This window comes from Danio rerio, chromosome 21, assembly GCF_052040795.2.
Source record: "Danio rerio strain M-AB ecotype USA chromosome 21, GRCz13ab, whole genome shotgun sequence".
Classification (NCBI taxonomy): Eukaryota; Metazoa; Chordata; class Actinopteri; order Cypriniformes; family Danionidae; genus Danio; species Danio rerio.
Genome location: NC_141041.1, coordinates 16,642,911 through 16,663,568, shown reverse-complemented (window position 1 = coordinate 16,663,568; position 20,658 = coordinate 16,642,911). Strand labels below are relative to the sequence as shown.

Here is a 20,658-nt window from a genome sequence, read left to right as displayed (position 1 = left end):
AACCAAGGTCCTGACGCTCTGTGATCATTAAAATCCCAAGATGTTCTTTGAAAAAGAGTAAGGGTTTCATCCTGGCATCCGGACCAAAATTTGCCCACTGGACTCTGTCATGTCCTCCTAACCATCCCCATATCATACTGGTGGTGGATGAGGAGATTCCCCCCAAAACATGTGTAAAGCGCTTGTGTCCAGAAAAGTGCTATATAGGAATTATTATTATTATTATTATTATTATTATTATTATTATTATTATTATTATTATTATTATTATTATTATATTACAATTATTATTATCATATTACAATTATTATTATCATATTACAATTATTATTATTATTTTATTTATTTTTTATTATTATTAAAGTATTGTAATAGTATTATAAAAGATATTTGTAATGTTGTTTTACAAAAATACTAGTAGTAACACTGCACAACAAGAAGATTGCCATGTTACCACCTGAGTTCTTATTTTATGTCTTTTCTAGTGCCCAAACTTGTATACACAATATACTGAATCAAAACCCTGAGAGACTTTTGTCTGACACAACAGCTCTGTAAAAACTTGAATTTATTCAGAAATAATTTGATTAAAGATGTTAATTCTATTACTTGTTGGTGAAGGAATCTGATTTAATTCCTGTGAAAAAATGACGAGCAATCTAGGAGGAGTTTGGAAAGAAATTTTGGCATAATAATTGTGTAACATGACATAATTTAATTTAAACCTCTACAAACTTAGAAATCTATGACTTACCTAAAAGGTTAGGTGATTAATGTTATAATTGTCTGAAATGAAATATGTGTTTCAAATTTCATAACTTTCCCGAAAATGATACCATCAGCTGCCAAGTAGCAAAAATGCCAAGTAGTAAGTGCATAGGTGTGAATACAGTTTGTGCACTACATACAATTCTGCTATCAAAAAAATGATATATGACCCAATCTGGCCCAGTGGTGGCAATGTGCTCAGTATGTGGAGATGGATTCATTCATTACTCCAGCTATAACAGACTGGAGGTATAGGCAGTAGTGACACAAAGGCTATCTGGAGGGCAGCATATAACAGTGTGCATGTTGTACCAAAGAAGAACCACACATTCTGAGCCATGGGGAAAATGTAAAGGATTTTAAAACAGTCACCACAAAAGTCAAGCAAAAAGCAGTAATTGCCATTAAATCAGATTTTGTCTTATATTATGATGACTTTGGTCTTAAGCTTGTCTATAAAATAGGGTGCTCCAAAACCATGAAAAAAAAACATTTAGAAGATAGATGCATTCAATACTCACAGTCTCTCACTTCAACAATATATGGTTCAAGGATTTGTTCAAGGATTTTGATGACATCACTCTGCTCTTCAGCTTCTCATCAGGTTTACTGTCCTCTAGAATCTGAAGTGTTCTGCCTCCTATACTTCAAGTAGAAACTGAAGTACTGTTTACCTGGCATTCACACTACTGCGACATCACTGACATGCAAAAATTGAGCATTTTGTAAATGCCAAAGACCCCATTTTAGTTAGGAAATGTGGATATTCCATGAATATGCTCCATGAAACGCAAACTTTTGAGCAAAGGAGGCATGGCTATTGACAATCACTCTCTGATTAGCTTCTGGACTATTCTGTATTGTTCCCTGATTCGTCAAGCCTCTCATATGACCATAGTAGACTTAGTATGGATGCAAGAAAATGTATGCATTCCCAATGAACAAGAATGGTTTTGTGAGCATGGAATTGCATTTTAAGCTGTAGAGTGTAGACAGAGATCACTTTTCTGAAATGAACCAGTCCTAAAATTGGACACTTCTTCACACAATCATATACAATTCCTATATTGGAAATGGAATTTTGAGAATAAATTATTCAGACAGTGTATGCTTTCCATTGGAATGAATATGTCATGTGAAATTCTATAGTGCAAAAAAAGCAAAAAAAAAAAACATGTACATGATCTACACAAAATGCTATATTTTTAATAGATACAGATGAGATTAGATGGGAAAATGTCAGCATTATTATTTAGCATTAGACTGTGGCTGTCATAGGCTGTCAAATATGGCTTCAGCAAAGTGAAATGGCTCTGGTTGAGTTGTAAAACAAAAATGCTGCTGACTATTTTTAAAAGGGGAGGAGCCGAGCGACATGTCCCACCCCTTCATCCTATTTCAGTTAAAATTACGTCAGCACACTGAATAACGTTGTGTTTCAAGCCACTTCAAGAGACTTGAATGTAACTTGATGTTTCACTTACAGGAATACAATATGCATTTTGAATCACAAATCTTTTTAAAATGCTCAAATTCTAATTACAGTAGTTGCAGGTTTTTAAACTATCATACAATATTTTAAATACACATATAATTAATTCCAGCGTGATAAAATAATGGATAAAACAGCCATTGGTATTTCCATTAAGTCCACAATAGTACGGGCAGATCTAAGTAACTGTTTGTATTTGATTCAATTTACAGTAGCAGAGTAGTTCAGACGGATCCCCCCTGAATGCACTTTCTCGCTATGCGATGTGTTGTTAAGTTGATTGACCACTTCATAAGTAAAGTAGATGAACCCTGAGCTATGTGCAGTAATGAAGGCCATTTGGCCCGTCCTCTTCCACCTAGTTACTTTAATAACTTAAAAGTCATACGGCTGCCTCTCTTTGGCGTGCAGCCATAGCAAAAACCTATGGAAACGAATATCATTATTCACAGTGCTTCCTGCCCTCCCATTTGTTTCTGTTAGATCTTAACATATTTCAAAGTCAAATTCAATGAGTGGGAGTCTGGAAAAGAGAACAAGGTTTTCAGAGACCACAAAGCAGAAATAATACAGCCAGACAACAGCCTCCATATATTACTTCTGACTCCAAATGAGTCAAGAGTTACAAAGAAGTAGGGAAAATATTCTTTAAACAGAATAATGTGTATTGTATCTGTAAACACTTAACTGCAACTTATTATATATTTGTTTATTTAATTAAAATTCTAAATTCATGCTTGCTTTTTTTGTAAATGGATCAATCTTTTACTAGTTTATTATGGCTTTTTTTGCAATATTGTCCCATTTAATTTATGATTTATACACTTTTTTCATGACTTCAACAAAAAGTTTAGAACTGATCAATGGAGTTTAATTTAAAAGAAAATAATAATAATAATAATATTAGTTTTTATACTGAAACAGAAGAAACTGCAAGTATAACAAACAGATTTGTTTTGTAGTTAGAGATATATAAAATGTGTTTTTTATATATATAAAGTTGTGTCCTATACAATAATTTTAAATGGAAAAACCATACAAGTTACAAGAAAATAGTTTATTTATTTAAAATAATATTTCTTCAAAGTGTCATGTCTAATTAAATGTCATTTGTAAGCCTTTTTGTAAGGTAGCATTGTGTGCAGAGTGTCTGCAGGGTCTTAAAAAGTATTAAAAGTTGAAAAATCAATTTAGAGAAATGTAAGGCCCTTAAAAAGTCTTAAATGCTGTTACAAAGTATTACATGTAGCATCATTTTTGATTACAAATTTGTATAATTATAGTTGTATGCTAAAGTTTAAAATTTTGGGATGCAGTGTAGTTTATGAAATCAATAAAATCCTGCTATATTTGATGTCACACTGCTTTGTTAAGGAACAACAGCAGCACCATTATTTTTGCTGTTCTATAGGCGAAACCTTCTGGATTAACAATTTTATAAAATATATGAATAATGTTTAAGTTTAGGATTAGTTTCTTACAATCAGTCATGGTTTCTGCTACATTCATTCTTCGTGGTGGGGCGCCACACCAAAATTCATCCCACAACGGCTACATTACAGCTTCTCATTCAAAACATTCGTCGTTTTTTTAAATAGCGGGTTATAATCGCACCAAAGCATATTAAAAGATAAGTGAATTATAACAGCACAAACCTTTCTGTAATCATAGTAGTGCTGTGCAGTTTCCATAATTATACGTTATTTTTAGATAAAGGTCTGTGGCTCTGCATATAATGACTTTATCTTGCTGGAGTTTATAGCCATTTCACTTTACTTTAGGACGCATTAATGCTGCTCTGTTAGTCTATTGGAGACATTTATAAATATTCCTAGCAAATCTAATAAATGTTTTAGACATACTCGTTACATAAACGCACTAAATCGCACTTCAGCAGCGTTTATTTGAGGGCGCAAGAAAATCTGCACTTGAGCAGCAAATATTTGAGGGCACACAAGCTTTGTGCACAAACAGAGGAAATCGGCGCTCGAGCAGAGATTGACATGCTCGTAGGCTATTACATAAATGTGATCTTGACTTAATGCCTCGCCCACAACATTTGTCAATGAAATAACGCTACATGTGGAAGATCTGTGTAAAATGCTCACCAGAGTCTGCACAACTAAAAAAAATTCTAGAGGAAACACTGAATCAGTATTTAGTGAATATATTTAAAATGTCACCAATGCTACCTACTCAGACCTATAGTGGCGATGAGCTCTTAAAATGTCTGGGGAGAGTCTTAAAAAAGGTCTTACAAGGTTTTGGATTTTACTCTCTGATTCCTTTATACTCTGGTGAGTCTCAGTGGATTTTTTTCTTTTCAGTGATGTGATTTCTATTTAGTTCTTTAAAGTATTAACTGTACATAATCAAAAATATAGGTAATTAAATGCAATGCAATGCAGTGTTTCTTTAAGAAGTGCAAAAGTTTAATTTGTGGCTAAGTCAATGCATTTTTAACACAAGAAATCCACTAGCATATCTGAGAAAAGGTCAGTATTATCAGACTTTTTATATTCAGTAAAGCCAGTATAAATGACTTCAGTTGCTATAAATAGCTTGTTTTTCCCTGTGAGATTCGAGCAAAATATTGAACCCAAATTGAATCTGACAGCACATTATGAATCTCACCAGCTCAAAGGGGCTACTTTAGCATCTGATTAAAGGTTTAATAATGCATTGCTTCTCCTGGTCTTTGTGTGGCTGCATTGAGTTTTAAGACACTACCACAGATGCATCAAGGTTAATTTATGGAGCCTCTTTCATATTTTCTCAAAGCCTTGTATTTGTTGCCATCCTTCTGTGAAGCATATCTGAGTCTGTCATTTTTAATTTCTCATCTGACGCAGTCAGGTTTTGACGTTGCTTTGGGTCACCCAATCTGTTGTGCGAATAGTCTTTGTCAGTTTAAATAATGTCACCAACTGGAATGTCACTGGTTTTTCTTCCCCATGCTTCATTTCATCATGTACTTCTTTATACCCTACTGATGGCAACAGATGTGAAATATACTCTGTGTGAGAGTAGAAGTGTGTGTGTGTCTGTCTCCACATCTACACATCCATCAAGGCTATCAATATATTTGTTCTCTTTTCATTCCTTCTCAGATGCCCCTGTTTTAAACTAAGAACTCAGTAAATGCACAACAACACAGCCTGAAACAGTGCTAAAAGTTTCACCCTTCCACTGTGATACATTTAAGAGTAAGTCAAATTAATCAGCTGAAGTTAACTACACACAGCATTTGACTCCATTGCTCAAGATGACAGCTTGAAAACAAGGACATTTGAGGTTGACACTTAATTTTTTGATTGATAGTATCAAGAAAGTACAGGTCACTGGAAGGAAGAGAAAAGGGTCAAAATCTAAATTGTTCCACCATCTTACATTGAGCAATTGAGTGCATGTTTACATGACAGTTTCTTAAAAGCTTTTAACGGCATTTTAGGCATCTAAAATATTTAGTCTGTTAAAAAACAAGATTTTTTGACATATTAATACACACTGTAAAAAATGGTTGTGATTTAAATGATAAAACTGTTAAAAAAAATGCTACAGTAGAAATTTGTAACCTTGTTAACTAAGTTCCCTGCATGACACTTCACTTTTTTTGTAAACATTACCATGGTTCTTTAAAAAAAATATTTATGATAATGTACATTATTTGCAGCTAATGTTGATGAATAATGTTTATTCCATTACTTTAATTGTATGTGTGTTACAATAACGATGCCCTTTGATATAGTATGCTTCACAGTTGTTTAATATGAGCATATGTCTTTCTCATCACCACAAGCTTATGGTTGTGTTATTGTCTATGCATTTGTCTAAGTGACAAAAGAGCTGATGTCTAGATTTTAGTACACCCAACATTGGTGTATTAACACTTTAAAAGAATAAAATTAAGTAGTTTATTATAAAAAAAAAAAATCATATTATGGTTTGTGCTGTATTTTTAATGGTAAAATACTGGCAACCACAGCTTCTTCTTTTTTTTTTTTTTTTTTTAAAGACCAGAAATGACATCACCACCTACTGGTCTGGCATGCATCATTCAGTTTAATTTAGTAGTTTTGAGGGATCTGTGTAAATCAGGGGTCTCAAACTCCTGGCGAGTGGGCCATGCACAGCCTGTCCCTCCTTTTCCCTCCTGGCCCGCAATTCACGTCAAAAATATGAGATTCGGCCCCCCAAAGCACATGTTTTTGAATCACTATCCATATTGTGCTGTTGCGTATACTGTACTTGTGGTTTTGACCCCCCACTTATTTGGCGTTTAAAGTACTACACTATTTTATACTGTATTTCAGTTTTACTTTTGTTTTGTTTTTCAGCATGCATTTGTGAGAAACGCACATGCAGATTATTTCTGTGGCTGATTTAAACACTAAAATAAATGTGCATAAGTGCTCTATTGTTAGTAAAACTATTTTTGTAAATATTCAAGGGTCATTTGGTTATTATCAATTTTATACCACCTGTATTTTGTTAAACAAACACGTCATGGCTCATACAATATTCTGATGATGTAACAAATATGTACATTTTTGCTATAATTCAATTCAAATGGTCTGATAGATTTTCTCCATATGCGTATTAGGATTTCTATAATACCTATCTACATTTTACTGCTGGTTGAATTGAGCAAGTTAAAGTTAATGTGAATATATGCTTACTTTCCCTTTCTATGCTGTAGTTTTTCAAAAAAGAAAGATACCAAGAACAATTGCCAGTAAATTCAGTAAAATTACCCAAACAGTTTTTGCTGTTCTTGTGCTGTCTTTTAAATTTTTGGTAAAGCAACAATTAGATAGGACAGAGTAATAATATTTATTATTATCATTATTATGTCATCATTATCATTATATATATTATTATTTAAGTGTCAAACTGTTAATTTAAACAGCCACAGATATATTTCAGCAGTTGTGTGAAGCAAAAAACGTGCTGATTTGAACTATCACTGGGGACAGGTAATGCTTGAAATATAAACATTAGGTCTGTTGTCCTAAGATGTGTCTATTATGTCTTTTTTTTCTTGTCCTTGAATGTTAAAATGGCCCTCCTATAAATTGTCAGTCACTGAAATGGCCTCCTGCCAATTTGAGTTTGAGACCCCTGGAATAAACATTGATAAGAATTTTAAACACACACCAAGCATCAGTATTACAAGATAAGATACAAAAGCTACCACTGGGGAGGTGCTTTTAAATATTACTTACTGTAAATGCTCCATATACCTTAATACTACTTGCAAGTACCTAAAAAGTGTGTGGTTTTGATTTGAGTAAACAAATCACAGGAAGATTGTTTGTGGTTTGTGTATTTGTCATCTTTTTATTAATGCACTAATGAACATACATTAAGTAACAGAATAACAAAAGACTGCAGTTTACACTTGAAGAAAAATTAACAGCAGGTTCTCTTCTAATGGAACAGAAAAACAGTTTTTTAATTGTCAAGAATGCAGAAGCAGAGAGAGTAAAATACTAGAACAATTCAATTTTTCCACAAAACTAATAAGATTATATGGTGAGATCGAAAGATCATATGTATTATAGTTTTGCAAACAGTGGCACCTGAAAGCTTAAACCATTTGCCTTGTGTGAAGGAGGGCTGTCTTTGTTTCTCATGGACTGGTTTTACGGACGTTTCTCAAATGTATGGTGAAGTGTCTGGGAAGTCCTTGTCTGATAAATTCTTCCTGGAGCTGAAACATGATTTGTTTTTTTGTTTGTGAACTATTTGCGAGCTCTTTAAAATTGTTTTGATGTATTCAACTCTTAGAATTGTTTTTACCTGTATAATCAACTGCTCTTCAATCTGAGACTGCGATAAATTTTCCGCACTTGTAAGTTTCACTCTCAGTCCCATCACTAATAAGAGAAAAACAAAACTGGTCAGAACTTTTGGACATGCAAGAATGATTTAGCAGAAAAGACCTTATCTACACAAACCTACCATACACATCTGAAATGACACGGTGAGATGATTGTCATGTTCACCAGAAAGCAAAAAAAGACGTTAAAAGATTAAGCATAAAAGATTATTGAATTTGCAATTTAAGCATTTCATTATAAACAGTACATTTTCTTACCACTGTAACAGAAGAAGGGCAAGCTGGCAAAACATCTCTCATCTGACCACTGACCAAAGTATTTTAAAGACACAGTTGTACAGTGTTGGGCCCCCTGTTCTCCTGGGACATTTGCACCATTATCTGGTTGTGCATCAACACCTGCAGTCCATGGCAGCCAATATGTGAAGGAAGAGCTGCTCTGATCTGACCACAGTCTGTTTTTGTGTAGACCAATCCATATATGATACCCATAATTATAGCTTAAATATGTAACGTTCAGTATCTGTTGCCGCTGTCTCATTCCTTACACTAGCCAGGTTTGTGTATGTCTCTCTGCAGTAGCTCTGAGCTTCAGTCCAGGTCTTGTACTCAGATACCCAAACATACTTTTGAGAGGAATTTTCTTTACCTAAGATAAAACATAAAGTGAATAGCTTATAAATAAACCAGTCCATGTGTTAATTTGTCTTTTTATGTACCGCCAACCTGGCATATGATTACTGATTATGTTAAGTTTATGCTTACGTTTAGGTTTATGACCTTCTACATGATTATCCAACTATTATTCCCCTCTAATTTTGGGAATAATTTACAGTTTTGATTGGGTTTAGGGATAAGAAAATGTAGGGGTTGTAAATAGGTATGGATTACATTTTCGAAACAAAAATGTTATTCTAGGATCAACATAGAAGTTAATCCATGAATCGCATTGTACTTTGCAAAATCATGACATGCCAAATGTGCAGGTGCAGTACTAGAGATACAATACAGAGAGCAGAAAACCATGACCAGGTTCTTACATAATAAGAATTATAAAGGTTTGACATCAGCTTTTATCATCACTGCAGGCAAATCTGATATAATAATCATTTATGTAAAGTGATTACATTTAAGATTTACAAAGTCTTACCATCATAGCAAGCAAATGTAAAAGAATTGTCACATGATGAATCAAACCACTTTCCACTTCTGTCCATGTACACACACATTTCATTCCCGTTATAGTTGTTTGGTTCATAAAACCAGTTTCTGAAGTCTCTTTCTCCTTCCTGATAGAAATCATTGTTTTCCAGTGACCATCTTTAGCTGTTCACATCATCATACTGACCAATCCAGGCTGAACCATTGTAACTATTATTGACTGTGTTAATCAACCTGTTCATTTCCTCCATGTTATCAATGGTGGCCAGATCAGTGTAACTCTGCCTGCAGAATGTCTAAGCTTCAGTCCAGCTCATAGACTGATTCACAAAATGATACTGATGGGATGATGCTAAAGCTGTCAATGAGAAGCAATGATTACATTTTTATATAAATAAAATAATCTAAAATCTGTGATCATCTATCACAGATTAGAAAATTCAAGTGTCAAAGTTAAACAAGTGAAGTTTATTTATAAAGTAATTTCGAAAGGATCACATGTTTATGATTGCTTGCGGCTGATCCCACATTATTCAATTTATGATTCACCAATCAGATGATTCCAAAGTTCCATATAACAGCCATCTTCATTTTGAAGAATCCCCCTCCACCCCTACTCCTCCTCCTTTCCTAGATGGGTGGCACGGTGGCACAGTGGTTAGCACTGTTGCCTTACAGCAAGAACGTCACTGGTTCTAGTCCTAACCAAGCCAGCCAACGTTTCTGTGCCGAGTTTACACATCCTCCCTGTGTTCACATGGGTTTCCCGGTGGATTCCCCGGTTTCCTCCCACAGTTCAAAAACATGCAACTTAAGTTAATTGACTAATACAAATCAGCACCATTGACATGCTCGTAGTAAGTAGTTATCTCTTTAGAGCAATCTCTATCTGTTCATAAGCTACTACAGCAGTGGAGTTCTCGATATCCACCTGAGCTCAAACTCCCCTCTCGCCAACGGGAGGGAGCCCTGGGCTCAAGGATCTTATAAGCTTAGTTCTCTCTCCAGGGACATCATGCCAAACAAGCTTTATAATCAATCATTAGCTAAGTGTGAACTCTTGAACTAAAGACAAAATCAGAATGCAACAATAGTTTTTTTTATAGAAGCTAAACATTTGGTAGATTTGGAAATAGAAAGGACTGAGTAATAATGTAACATAATTTATAGCAACATACACTAGCCATTTAAAGCTTTAACAATGCATGCCACTTAAAAGATACAGTAATCTAATATTTTAGGTGCCTTATGTAAAGACTACTTGAAATAAAAACAAATCTGCAGCAATACTCTATCGTGAATGATCTACTCACCACTGTAGCAAATGAAAGGAAAGGCAGTATTGCAGTTTTCATCTGTCCAGCTCCCAGAGTCACTGAATGACACAGCAGTGCAGTATTCACTGTTTCCAGCATTATCAGGCTGTCCTGACCTCCAGTTACTGAATGAAGAGTTGCTCTGATCTGACCAAGACCTGCTTCTGTACAGTCCAATCCAAACAACGTAATAATTTGTAATTACTGACTGAACCCTGTAGTTCTCCATCTCATTCCTGATACTGACGATGTCTGTGTGATTTTCTCTGCAGTAACTCTGAGCTTCAGTCCAGTTTTTGAATTGATTAACAAACACATAACTTGAACCTGCATTTGTTCTTTCTGCAAACAACAACAAGTTAATTAAATTAACTGTTAGGAAAAACGGTATCAAAATCTTCGATTTTGAAAATGTGTTGTTTTAGTTAATTAGCCCCTGGAAATTCTTACCATCATAGCAAACAAATGGTATGGCAAAGGAGCAAGAGGCTTTACTCCATATTCCCGATAATATGACATGTACACACACAGACTCTTTCCATCCCAGTTTCTTGGTTGCTGAACAAACCAGCTTTTCAAGAGTTCACACTTAGATGATGATTGATTATAAGCAAGTTTGGCATGCTGTCCCGGGAGAGAGCCCTGAGCTCGAAGGTTCTTGAGCCCTGGGCTCCCTCCCGTTTGGAGGAAGAGAGGGGAGCCTCGAGCTCAGGTAGATCTCGACAACTCCCCTTTTTATAATAGCTAAAGATTAAGATTGAAGGCTATTAAAAGATATGCTGCATTATTAGATTACCTGTATTGAAATTTAGATTTAACGATTAACTTGTTGTACATGTTTTTGGAATGTGGGAGGAAACCGGAGAACCCGGGGAAAACCCACGCAAGCACGGGAAGAACATGCAAACTACACACAGAAACGACCACCGGCCTGTTAAGGAACTAGAACCGGTGACGTTCTTGCTGTGAGGCGACAGTGCTAGTCACTGAGCCACCGTGCTGCCCTATGGAGGGAAAGGTGAAAAGGTAGGGGTGGAAGGGGGGATTCTTCAAATCGAAGATGACTGTAGTGAGAAAACCCTGGCTCTTTATAGTGGTTAGGAATGGCCTGATTGGTGGATCAAGCATGCTAATGCAGGACCAGCCGTGTTCAATCATAATCACGTGCTCCTCTCGAAATTAGTTTATGAATAAACTTCACTTCAAGAGTTCACACTTAGATGATGATTGATTATAAGCAAGTTTGGCATGCTGTCCCGGGAGAGAGCCCTGAGCTCGAAGGTTCTTGAGCCCTGGGCTCCCTCCCGTTTGGAGGAAGAGAGGGGAGCCTCGAGCTCAGGTAGATCTCGACAACTCCCCAAAATGCTCCGCTCGGGACAGCAGCCGTGTATTTGAAGAACCCCCCAAAAGGCACAGGAGATTAATGCCATATCCGGCTGCTGAAAAGTGATACAGAAATAGCTTGGAGGAGCAACAGAGACTGGTGTGGGTGTAAAAATTAACTGAAAGTGCTTATGTATGACTATGTGTGCTCCCGGGTTCTGTTAATTGTAAGGACCAGCGGGAGAGTGAGTGGGGTAAGTGTAAAGGTTTAAAACATATGTGGTGAGTTTCGTAAAGGTTTAGTATAGTAGTGATGGAAAATAAAGCTGTAAGGTTCTGCGGAGCTGTAGCTGCAGATGAGAAGCGGTTAACTGATTAACCGCTTTGGCAGTCCAATGGGGAGTGTGTCAGTAGTGGTATGGATAAATGGTAGTGTGCGTGAGCTCCGGTGGAGCGACACTGCTGCAGCAGTGGTGCAGGGGGGATGAAGCTCGGCTGAGCGTCTCTGCGACTGCAGAGGTGCGATGGTAGTCAGTACTAAGGGGAAGAATACGCTTCTGCAGCAGCGTTTTAACTGCTTTAGCAGTGCTGGGAGTGACAGAAGTGGTATAAGTGTAATGGAAGTGTGCATGAGCTCCAGCAGAGCGTCACTGCTGCAGCAGTGGTGCAGGGGATGTAAATGATGCTCGGCTGAGCGTCTCTGCTGCTGCAGAGGTGCAATGGAAGTCAGTATTTGTAAGGGAAATACGCCTCCGCAGGGACGTTTAACTGCTTTAGCAGTGCTGGAGAGTGTATCAGTATTGGGTTGCTAAATGAAAGTGTATATGCGCTCGCTGAGCGTCACTGCTGCGGCAGTGATGTGGAGGGGAGTGATGCTCGGCTGAGCGTCTCTGCGACTGCAGAGGTGCGGTGGTAGTCAGTCCTAAGGGGAAGAATACGCTTCTGCAGCAGCGTTTTAACTGCTTTAGCAGTGCTGGGAGTGACAGAAGTGGTATAAGTGTAATGGAAGTGTGCATGAGCTCCAGCAGAGCGTCACTGCTGCAGCAGTGGTGCAGGGGATGTAAATGATGCTCGGCTGAGCGTCTCTGCTGCTGCAGAGGTGCAATGGAAGTCAGTATCTGGAAGGTAAATACGCCTCCGCAGAGACGTTTAACTGCTTTGGCAGTGCTGGAGAGTGTATCAGTAGTGGATTGCTAAGTGGAAGTGTATATGCGCTCGCTAAGCGTCACTGCTGCGGCAGTGATGTAGAGGGGAGTGATGCTCGGCTGAGCGTCTCTGCGGCTGCAGAGGTGCGGTGAAAGTCAGTTTCCAAAGGGAAGTGCGCTTTGGAGAGCTGATTAACAGCTGTGTAGCAGATAGGAATCAGGCACAGTAGACCAACTCTGTGGCTGCAGGGGTGCATAGGTAATCAGAGTCTGGTGCATTATATGTGTGAAAGCAATACATGTTCCCGCTAAGCCTTTACAGCTGTATTATAGCGGGGAGTGTGGTGATGGAAAATAAATTGATACTACAATGCAATGTAATTAAGTGGAGCTGCTGTAAAGGTGTGATGGTGGTCAGTATGTAAGCAATACGAGTTCCCGCTAAGCCTTTATGGCTGTATTGTTGCGGGGAGTGTGGTGATGGAGAATAAATTGATACTACAATGCAATGTAATTAAGTGGAGCTGCTGTAAAGGTGTGATGGTGGTCAGTATGTAAGCAATACGAGTTCCCGCTAAGCCTTTATGGCTGTATTGTTGCGGGGAGTGTGGTGATGGAGAATAAATTGATGCTACAATGCAATGTAATTAAGTGGAGCTGCTGTAGAGGTGTAATTGTAGTCAGTATGGAAGCAATACGAGTTCCCGCTACGCCTTTACGGCTGTATTATTGCGGCGGAGTGTGATAATGGTTAAATTTTTTGAAAAGTGTACATGTGAGCTTTTAAAGAGCTTCACTGCTGTGGCAGTGGGAGCTTGGGGCTACCCCTGTGGGAGTCCGAGCTGCGGAGAATGAGTGCAAGTGAAATTAAAAAATTATGAAGAGAAAGAGAAGGGAAGTTTAATAAAATAAAAAGGAAAGTTTAGTAAAAATGAGTCCTATGCAACTAAGACAGCAAGTAGGAAGAACAGACAGAGTCGTGCTGCTTGGAAACTAGGTTGAAGTCTGCAACCGAGAATCAGCTGGGCTTCTCTGAGGAAATATTGGCTGAGGCAAATTGAGGATTTAGAGGTGTTAGAGGACCAATGACAGAGTTTATATCTGTTGTTGGAAGACTGTTCAGGCAGGGCGTCACTGCTGCAGCATTGGTGCAGGGGAAAAAATAATCTCAGCAGAGCTTCTCTGCAGTTACAGAAGTGCAATAAAATCAGTGGTGCAGAGAATTAAGGCTAAACAGCCGTCTCTGCAGTTGCAGCTCAGGCAAAGCTTAACTGTTGCAGCAGTGGTGCAGAGGGAGAATAAGGCTCGGCAAAGCGTCTCTGCAAGAGCAGAGGTGCAGTGGTACTCAGTATTAGAGCCTCACACAGAAATACTAAGTACTATTAGCAGTGATATTTAGAGATGAAAGTGAAAAAGGGGCTCAGCTAGAGCGTCACTGCAGTTGCAGTGATGTTAATGGGGTGTATAGTTAAGTGGAGCACCTAAACAGTCGATATTAGTAAGTTTTGAGTGCTCCCGCAGGGACGTTAAATACTGCCTTTAGTGATATGTAAAGATGAAGGTGAATAAGGCATATGCTAGAGGGTCACTGCGGTAGCAGTGGTGCTTTGGGTGTGCAACTCTGCGGAGCATTTCTGCGGCTGCAGTGGTGTAGTGGGCCAGTATGGAGGCAACTTGTGCTCCCGCAGAAGCATTTACTGCTGTATTAGTGCGGGGAGTACAACGATAGTGGTATTTAGAAAATTTGTAAGTGTATGCAAGCTCATTTAGAACGTTCCTTTTGCAGCAACTGAAACTCAAGACAACCCCTGAATTGGTCGGAGCTGTGGTGAATGAAAGTGAATAGAAGTATAGGATAGTTTAAATTTGGAGAGAAAAAGTTAAAGCTAGAAAAACAGGGAAGGGTAGTGAAGGAGCTCCTATGTTAAATAGGAAGGGAAATAGGAAGGAAATGACAGAGTCATACTTCATACCCAATAATGCATGATGGTGGAAGTTGGCTGGAGAGGATCGGCTGGGCTTCCCCGAGGTGGTATTGCTCTTCTGTGGTGTAAAAATGCTAAGAGGTTTAGAACCAGGGCCGGAGTGGGACACCTTTTCAACTCTGGAGTTTCAAGCCTCAGACCAGCCCACCTCAGTTCACGACTTTTTTTTTTTTTTTTTTTTTTTTTTTTTTTAAGAAAACAGCTGCTTTAGAACTTCAAATGTTCTACAACCCTAACAGTATTATATGTCTTATCAAAAAATGAAAACACTAAATTACTCTAGCAAGGATCGAACCCAGGTCCGCAGCGTCTTAACCTAACGTGCCAACCACTCGACCACAACAAAAGAGAAAAGTTGTGGTAAAATAATGAATAAAAAGCTGTGGTCAAGTAAATGAATTAAAAAAGTGTCACTGCTGAGAGCAACAGATTCTGGAGCTAGGGACACCGGCCCTCGCGGCCAAAAAAAAAAAAAAAAAAACAGACCGGCCCACCGGGAATTCTCCCGGTCCTCCCGATTAGCCAATCCGGGCCTGTTTAGAACAGGTGTGTGGGGGAACGGATATCATCCTGCATCCCTTCATCCTGCGAAGATAGATCAGATATGGTTAGGTGTATCGTTGGATTGAAATGTCATACTTAGTTCAGACGACTTAAATTAAAAAGGCTAGTGTGAATATGGCATCGAGGGTGTGGGCTATGTGAGTGGAAAAGTGTCATTTGCAAAGAGTGTAAATGTATTTAGAAATGGATGTGGAGTGTAATAGGTTGGATGAGGGTCAGCTTCTGCAACCAGCTGACATGATCTCTGAAATGAGAAAAACAAGAGAAAATCAGAAATGACATTACAACATGGTACATGTATGGCAAACACAATGAATTATTTTAGCTGATAACCATGCGGGGCATCTTAATAAGAGCATGGGCAACTAAGTGTGGAAGTGCCTTTGTTAATGCATGGTACGAAGCCTCATTGTCGCAACGAGCAAAGATAGTAGAGGTAGGCATTTGTCCCTCCTAAGGATGGCATATTAAATGGGAAATCTGCTCGTCTAGTGATCCTGATGTACCTCTTGAAGACAGGGTAGGTGGAATTATAGTGGAGTTTAAACCCCTTGGTTTGTATCTAACGCAGAGTCAATTGATGAAACATCAGACATGTCAGAAATGTCCTCCTCTCATTCGTGGAAGTCAAAGCGGGAATTTTTTTTTTTTTTTTGCTGTTTTCACATCTAACCAACTTGCCATTATAAGCTTATGGCTTATAAATGTATGGACATGAGTCACTGGGGCATATTACGATTGGACTTCTATGCCTAATGCGTTGAATGTTTTTCAGTAGCAGAGTAAACTTTTTAGAAGTTAAACTATCAGATGTGGCAGTTTTTTTTATTTATTTTTTTATTTATTTATTTATTTATTTATTTATTTTATTTTTTATTATTTTATTTATTTTTTTTTATTTTTATTTTTATTTTTATTATTTTTTTATTTTTTATTTATTTATTTATTTATTTATTTATTTATTTATTTTTTTAATACATTTTATAATTATTTATTTTCTTTATTATTTATTTATTAATTTATGTATTTATTTATTTATCATCTGCCAACATCAAACCCTGAACTTAAAATTAATGTCACCATTTAGTAGTAATTGTGTAAATGTAATGATAATCATTCATGAGCTTGTCATGAGAGAGGGTGGGACCATCTCAAATTTTTGAGAGTTCATTGGATGGTGACGCTTCTCCTTTCAGCTATTGGCTCGAAGGAGTGTCAATCAAAGTTGCAGAAAAAGGCTGGCGGCCATTTTGTTTGCCAGAGAACTAGTGTTATGATTGGAGACGCTACTCTATTGAATGCACCACAGCGACTAGTTTGGAGGATTAACATGGATGTTTATCAATGTATGCATAAGTTGTGGACTGATGTTTTAAGGATTGGATTGTCTACAACCTTGATTGAGAGGTGAGTCATTCTATTCACGCTAGAATCATCCTTTAAAGATGGATGTTTAATCTTAGTTGTAGTTTGTGAGGCTTCCCCTTAAAAAGTGTCATGTATGTTACCGCTGGTGCACCCCTAGAAGAGAGTTCAGCTTGAATCGCAGGCATCGAGAGTTTAGGCAAAGTTCATGGATGGTGATCGAGTTTTTACTGTGATCTTGTTGGAGAATTGGGTTGAAGACACAGAGATTGCATTGTGTGAGGCAATTGAAGTAGAAGGTTGAGAAGTTGTAGTTGGATAAGTTGGTGTAGCTGGAGAAGTTGATGTAGCTGGAGAAGTTGATGTAGCTGGAGAAGTTGATGTAGCTGGAGAAGTTGATGTAGCTGGAGAAGTTGATGTAGCTGGAGAAGTTGATGTAGCTGGAGAAGTTGATGTAGCTGGAGAAGTTGATGTAGCTGGAGAAGTTGTTGTTGTTGGAGAAGTTGATGTAGCTGGAGAAGTTGTTGTTGTTGGAGAAGTTGATGTAGCTGGAGAAGTTGATGTTGTTGCTGGAGAAGTTGTAGCTGGAGAAGTTGATGTAGCTGGAGTAGCAGTAGCAGTAGCAGTAGCAGTAGCAGTAGCAGTAGCAGTAGCAGTAGCAGTAGCAGTAGCAGTAGCAGTAGCAGTAGCAGTAGCAGTAGCAGCTGATGCAGAGCAGTGTATTCTTCAAATCGAAGATGACTGTAGTGAGAAAACCCTGGCTCTTTATAGTGGTTAGGAATGGCCTGATTGGTGGATCAAGCATGCTAATGCAGGACCAGCCGTGTTCAATCATAATCACGTGCTCCTCTCGAAATTAGTTTATGAATAAACTTCACTTAAATCCCATACCTAAAGCTGCGTTATCCAGGGACCATCTCCAATTATTTGGATCATCATACAGTCCAATCCAACCTTTGCCATAGTAAGTCCCACGAACTGTTTTAATCAGCCTGTTCATTTCCTCCATGTTATCAATGGTGGCCAGATCACTGTAATTCTGTCTGCAGAATCTCTGAGCATCTGTCCAACTCAAAGATTGATTCAGAAAGTGATACTGACGAGCACACAAAGATCTAGAGCAAATCACTGTATGATAAAAAGCGAAATTTTAACACATTTTATTTTCTCGATGAATCCCTTTTAACCAACACAATCAAACAATTAACTTACTTTTGTAGCAAATGAAAGGCATTTTGGTAAGGCAGTTCTCATCAGTCCATTGTCCTAAATGTCTGAAAGATACGGCTCTACAGAGCTGAAAGCCCCACTGACCATAATCATATTCGCCATTGTCTGGTTGAGGTTGTGAAGAGGGAATAGCTGGTTTCCAGTTTTCATAACTTGTAATCTGTTGGTCAGACCAAACCCTATTTCTGTAAAGTCCGATCCAGACACCTCCACCTGCTGTCTCAAGAATCTTCTGGTTTTCAGTCTGATATCTCACATTAACGAGATCTGTGTAATAATATCTGCAGTATCTACGAGCCTCTGTCCAGGTTTTACTGAAATTGATTCTGATGTAACTCTGTATGGCGTTCTGTCTACCTGATGTCGGAAATATTTAAAACATCAAATGTATAAATAGAAATTTGTGAGTTATGAGGTAACATTTAAAAATGCCTTACTATCATAGCAAAAAAATGGCAGTATGTTGTCACATGACACATCATACCATTTACCATCATGATTCATGTAAACACACAGTTCTTTTCCACCACTGTTGTCAGGTTCATGATAAAAGTTCCTGTAATCTCTTTCTCCTTCCTGATAGAAATCATTGTCTTCCAGTGACCATCTCCAGCTGTTCACATCATCATACTGACCAATCCAGGCTGAACCATTGTAACTGCCATTGACTGTGTTAATCAGCCTGTTCATTTCCTCCATGTTATCAATGGTGGCCAGATCAGTGTAATTCTGTCTGCAGAATCTCTGAGCTTCAGTCCAGCTCAAAGACTGATTCACAAAGTAATACTGACGGGATGATCCCAGCAATGACACTGTGGGAAAAGTGTACAATTAAAGCAATACCTTTTTTGCATTCTCAACTGTGTAATACTGGTCCTTAAGAAAGATATTTTCTCACCACTGTAGCAAAAGAAAGGTAATGTTATATTGCAGTTTTCATCTGTCCAGCTCCCAGAGTCACTGAATGACACAGCAGTGCAGTATTCACTGTTTCCAGCATTATCAGGCTGTCCTGACCTCCAGTTACTGAATGAAGAGTTGCTCTGATCTGACCAAGACCTGCTTCTGTACAGTCCAATCCAAACAGAATAATAATAATAATAATAATAATAATAATAATAATAATAATAATGATAATAACTATATGGAATTACTGACTGAACCCTGTAGTTCTCAATCTCATTCCTGATACTGACAAGGTCTGTGTGATGCTCTCTACAGTAACTCTGAGCCTCAGTCCAGGTTTTGTGCTGATGAATAAAAACATAACTAGCACTGGAGTTCTGTCTTCCTGAAAAATATAAATCATATTCATATCATATTCATATCATATTTAGCTTATTAAAATAATAAAACATTACTTTTTCTACTGTCCTATATACAGTAATAAAAAACAACACTTTTTCAGATGAAGGAAGCAGCTCACCATCATAGCAGATAAAAGGCCATATTTCTGTGCAGTATGCCATGTACCATATCCCACTGTAAATATATACACACAGTCTTTGTCCTCCATAATTGTATGGCACTAGGTTATTCCAGTTTCTGAATTCTTTCTCTCCTGCCTTGAAGAAATCTCTGTCCTCCAAAGTCCATCTCCAGCTTTTCAGATCATCGTAGAGTCCAATCCAGGCCAAATCAATGGAATCATCATTCACTGTGTCCAGTAACTGGATTGTCTGTTGTTCATTTTTAATGGTGGCCAGATCAGTGTATTTATCTCTACAGTATCTCTGAGCTTCTGCCCAAGTCTTGGATTCATTCACAAACACATACTGACGAGGAACACTCAAGGTCAAGGTTATAAAACCTGTTTAAGAGTGACATTATCAGATTTAGATTCATCAATCATGCCTTTTCAGAGATGATATACTGTAACTTACCGTATAGTAGAACGAGTAAAAACATATCTGTGAAAAAAAGCACTTGTTAATAATCTTTAAATGGAGAATTTTATAATGATTTTCTATTTTTTATTTGTTGGTAGATTTGTATAGAAGCACAACAAGTGCAATAATTATAAACATTCTTCAATGGAATTGTTTTGCATAATAGGAAAATATATTTTTTTATTTAGCCTTACACAATGTGTTTAAAAATAAAGCTTTGTTTGATTTACCTTAAGATTTTCTTAGTTGCCGTTTTCAGATCATGTGACCGCCGCTGTATTTATAATGGTTGGCAAAGTAGGGGTGGATCATTTCTTTAAATACTTTTGACATCATGAAACTTGGATCATATAGCAGTCCTATCAAATGTACTCTGTAAGAACATTGTGATTGTAATATAACAATGATCAAAAAGGCTTAGTGTTTGTGTTCTGCTTTAAACTGGTTGTGTTTTTAATTTCAAAGAAAAGAACTTCTATTATTATCCATGCAATTACTTATGTCCAACTATGTGGATTACATGCATGAATGCTTTGGGGATTTTCAGTGTCTGTTGTTGTTGTTCAATAGGGGATTTC

General features: G+C 37.6%; 1 protein-coding gene across 1 annotated transcript; it reads right to left on the bottom strand.

Annotated features, from left to right (window-relative positions):
* Window positions 1-7,576: 7,576 nt before the first annotated feature.
* On the bottom strand, window positions 7,577-20,337 carry LOC137487312 (macrophage mannose receptor 1). The gene is given in 15 exon segments (XM_087300963.1): window positions 7,577-7,973; window positions 8,063-8,139; window positions 8,351-8,635; window positions 8,637-8,751; window positions 9,253-9,621; window positions 10,577-10,921; window positions 11,030-11,086; window positions 11,089-11,150; window positions 17,840-18,089; window positions 18,174-18,548; window positions 18,629-19,003; window positions 19,090-19,482; window positions 19,618-20,001; window positions 20,075-20,101; window positions 20,311-20,337. Coding segments are annotated over 13 exon segments (3,093 nt in total). The 5' UTR covers window positions 20,100-20,101; window positions 20,311-20,337; the 3' UTR covers window positions 7,577-7,973; window positions 8,063-8,081.
* Between the last annotated feature and the right edge of the window lie 321 nt (window positions 20,338-20,658).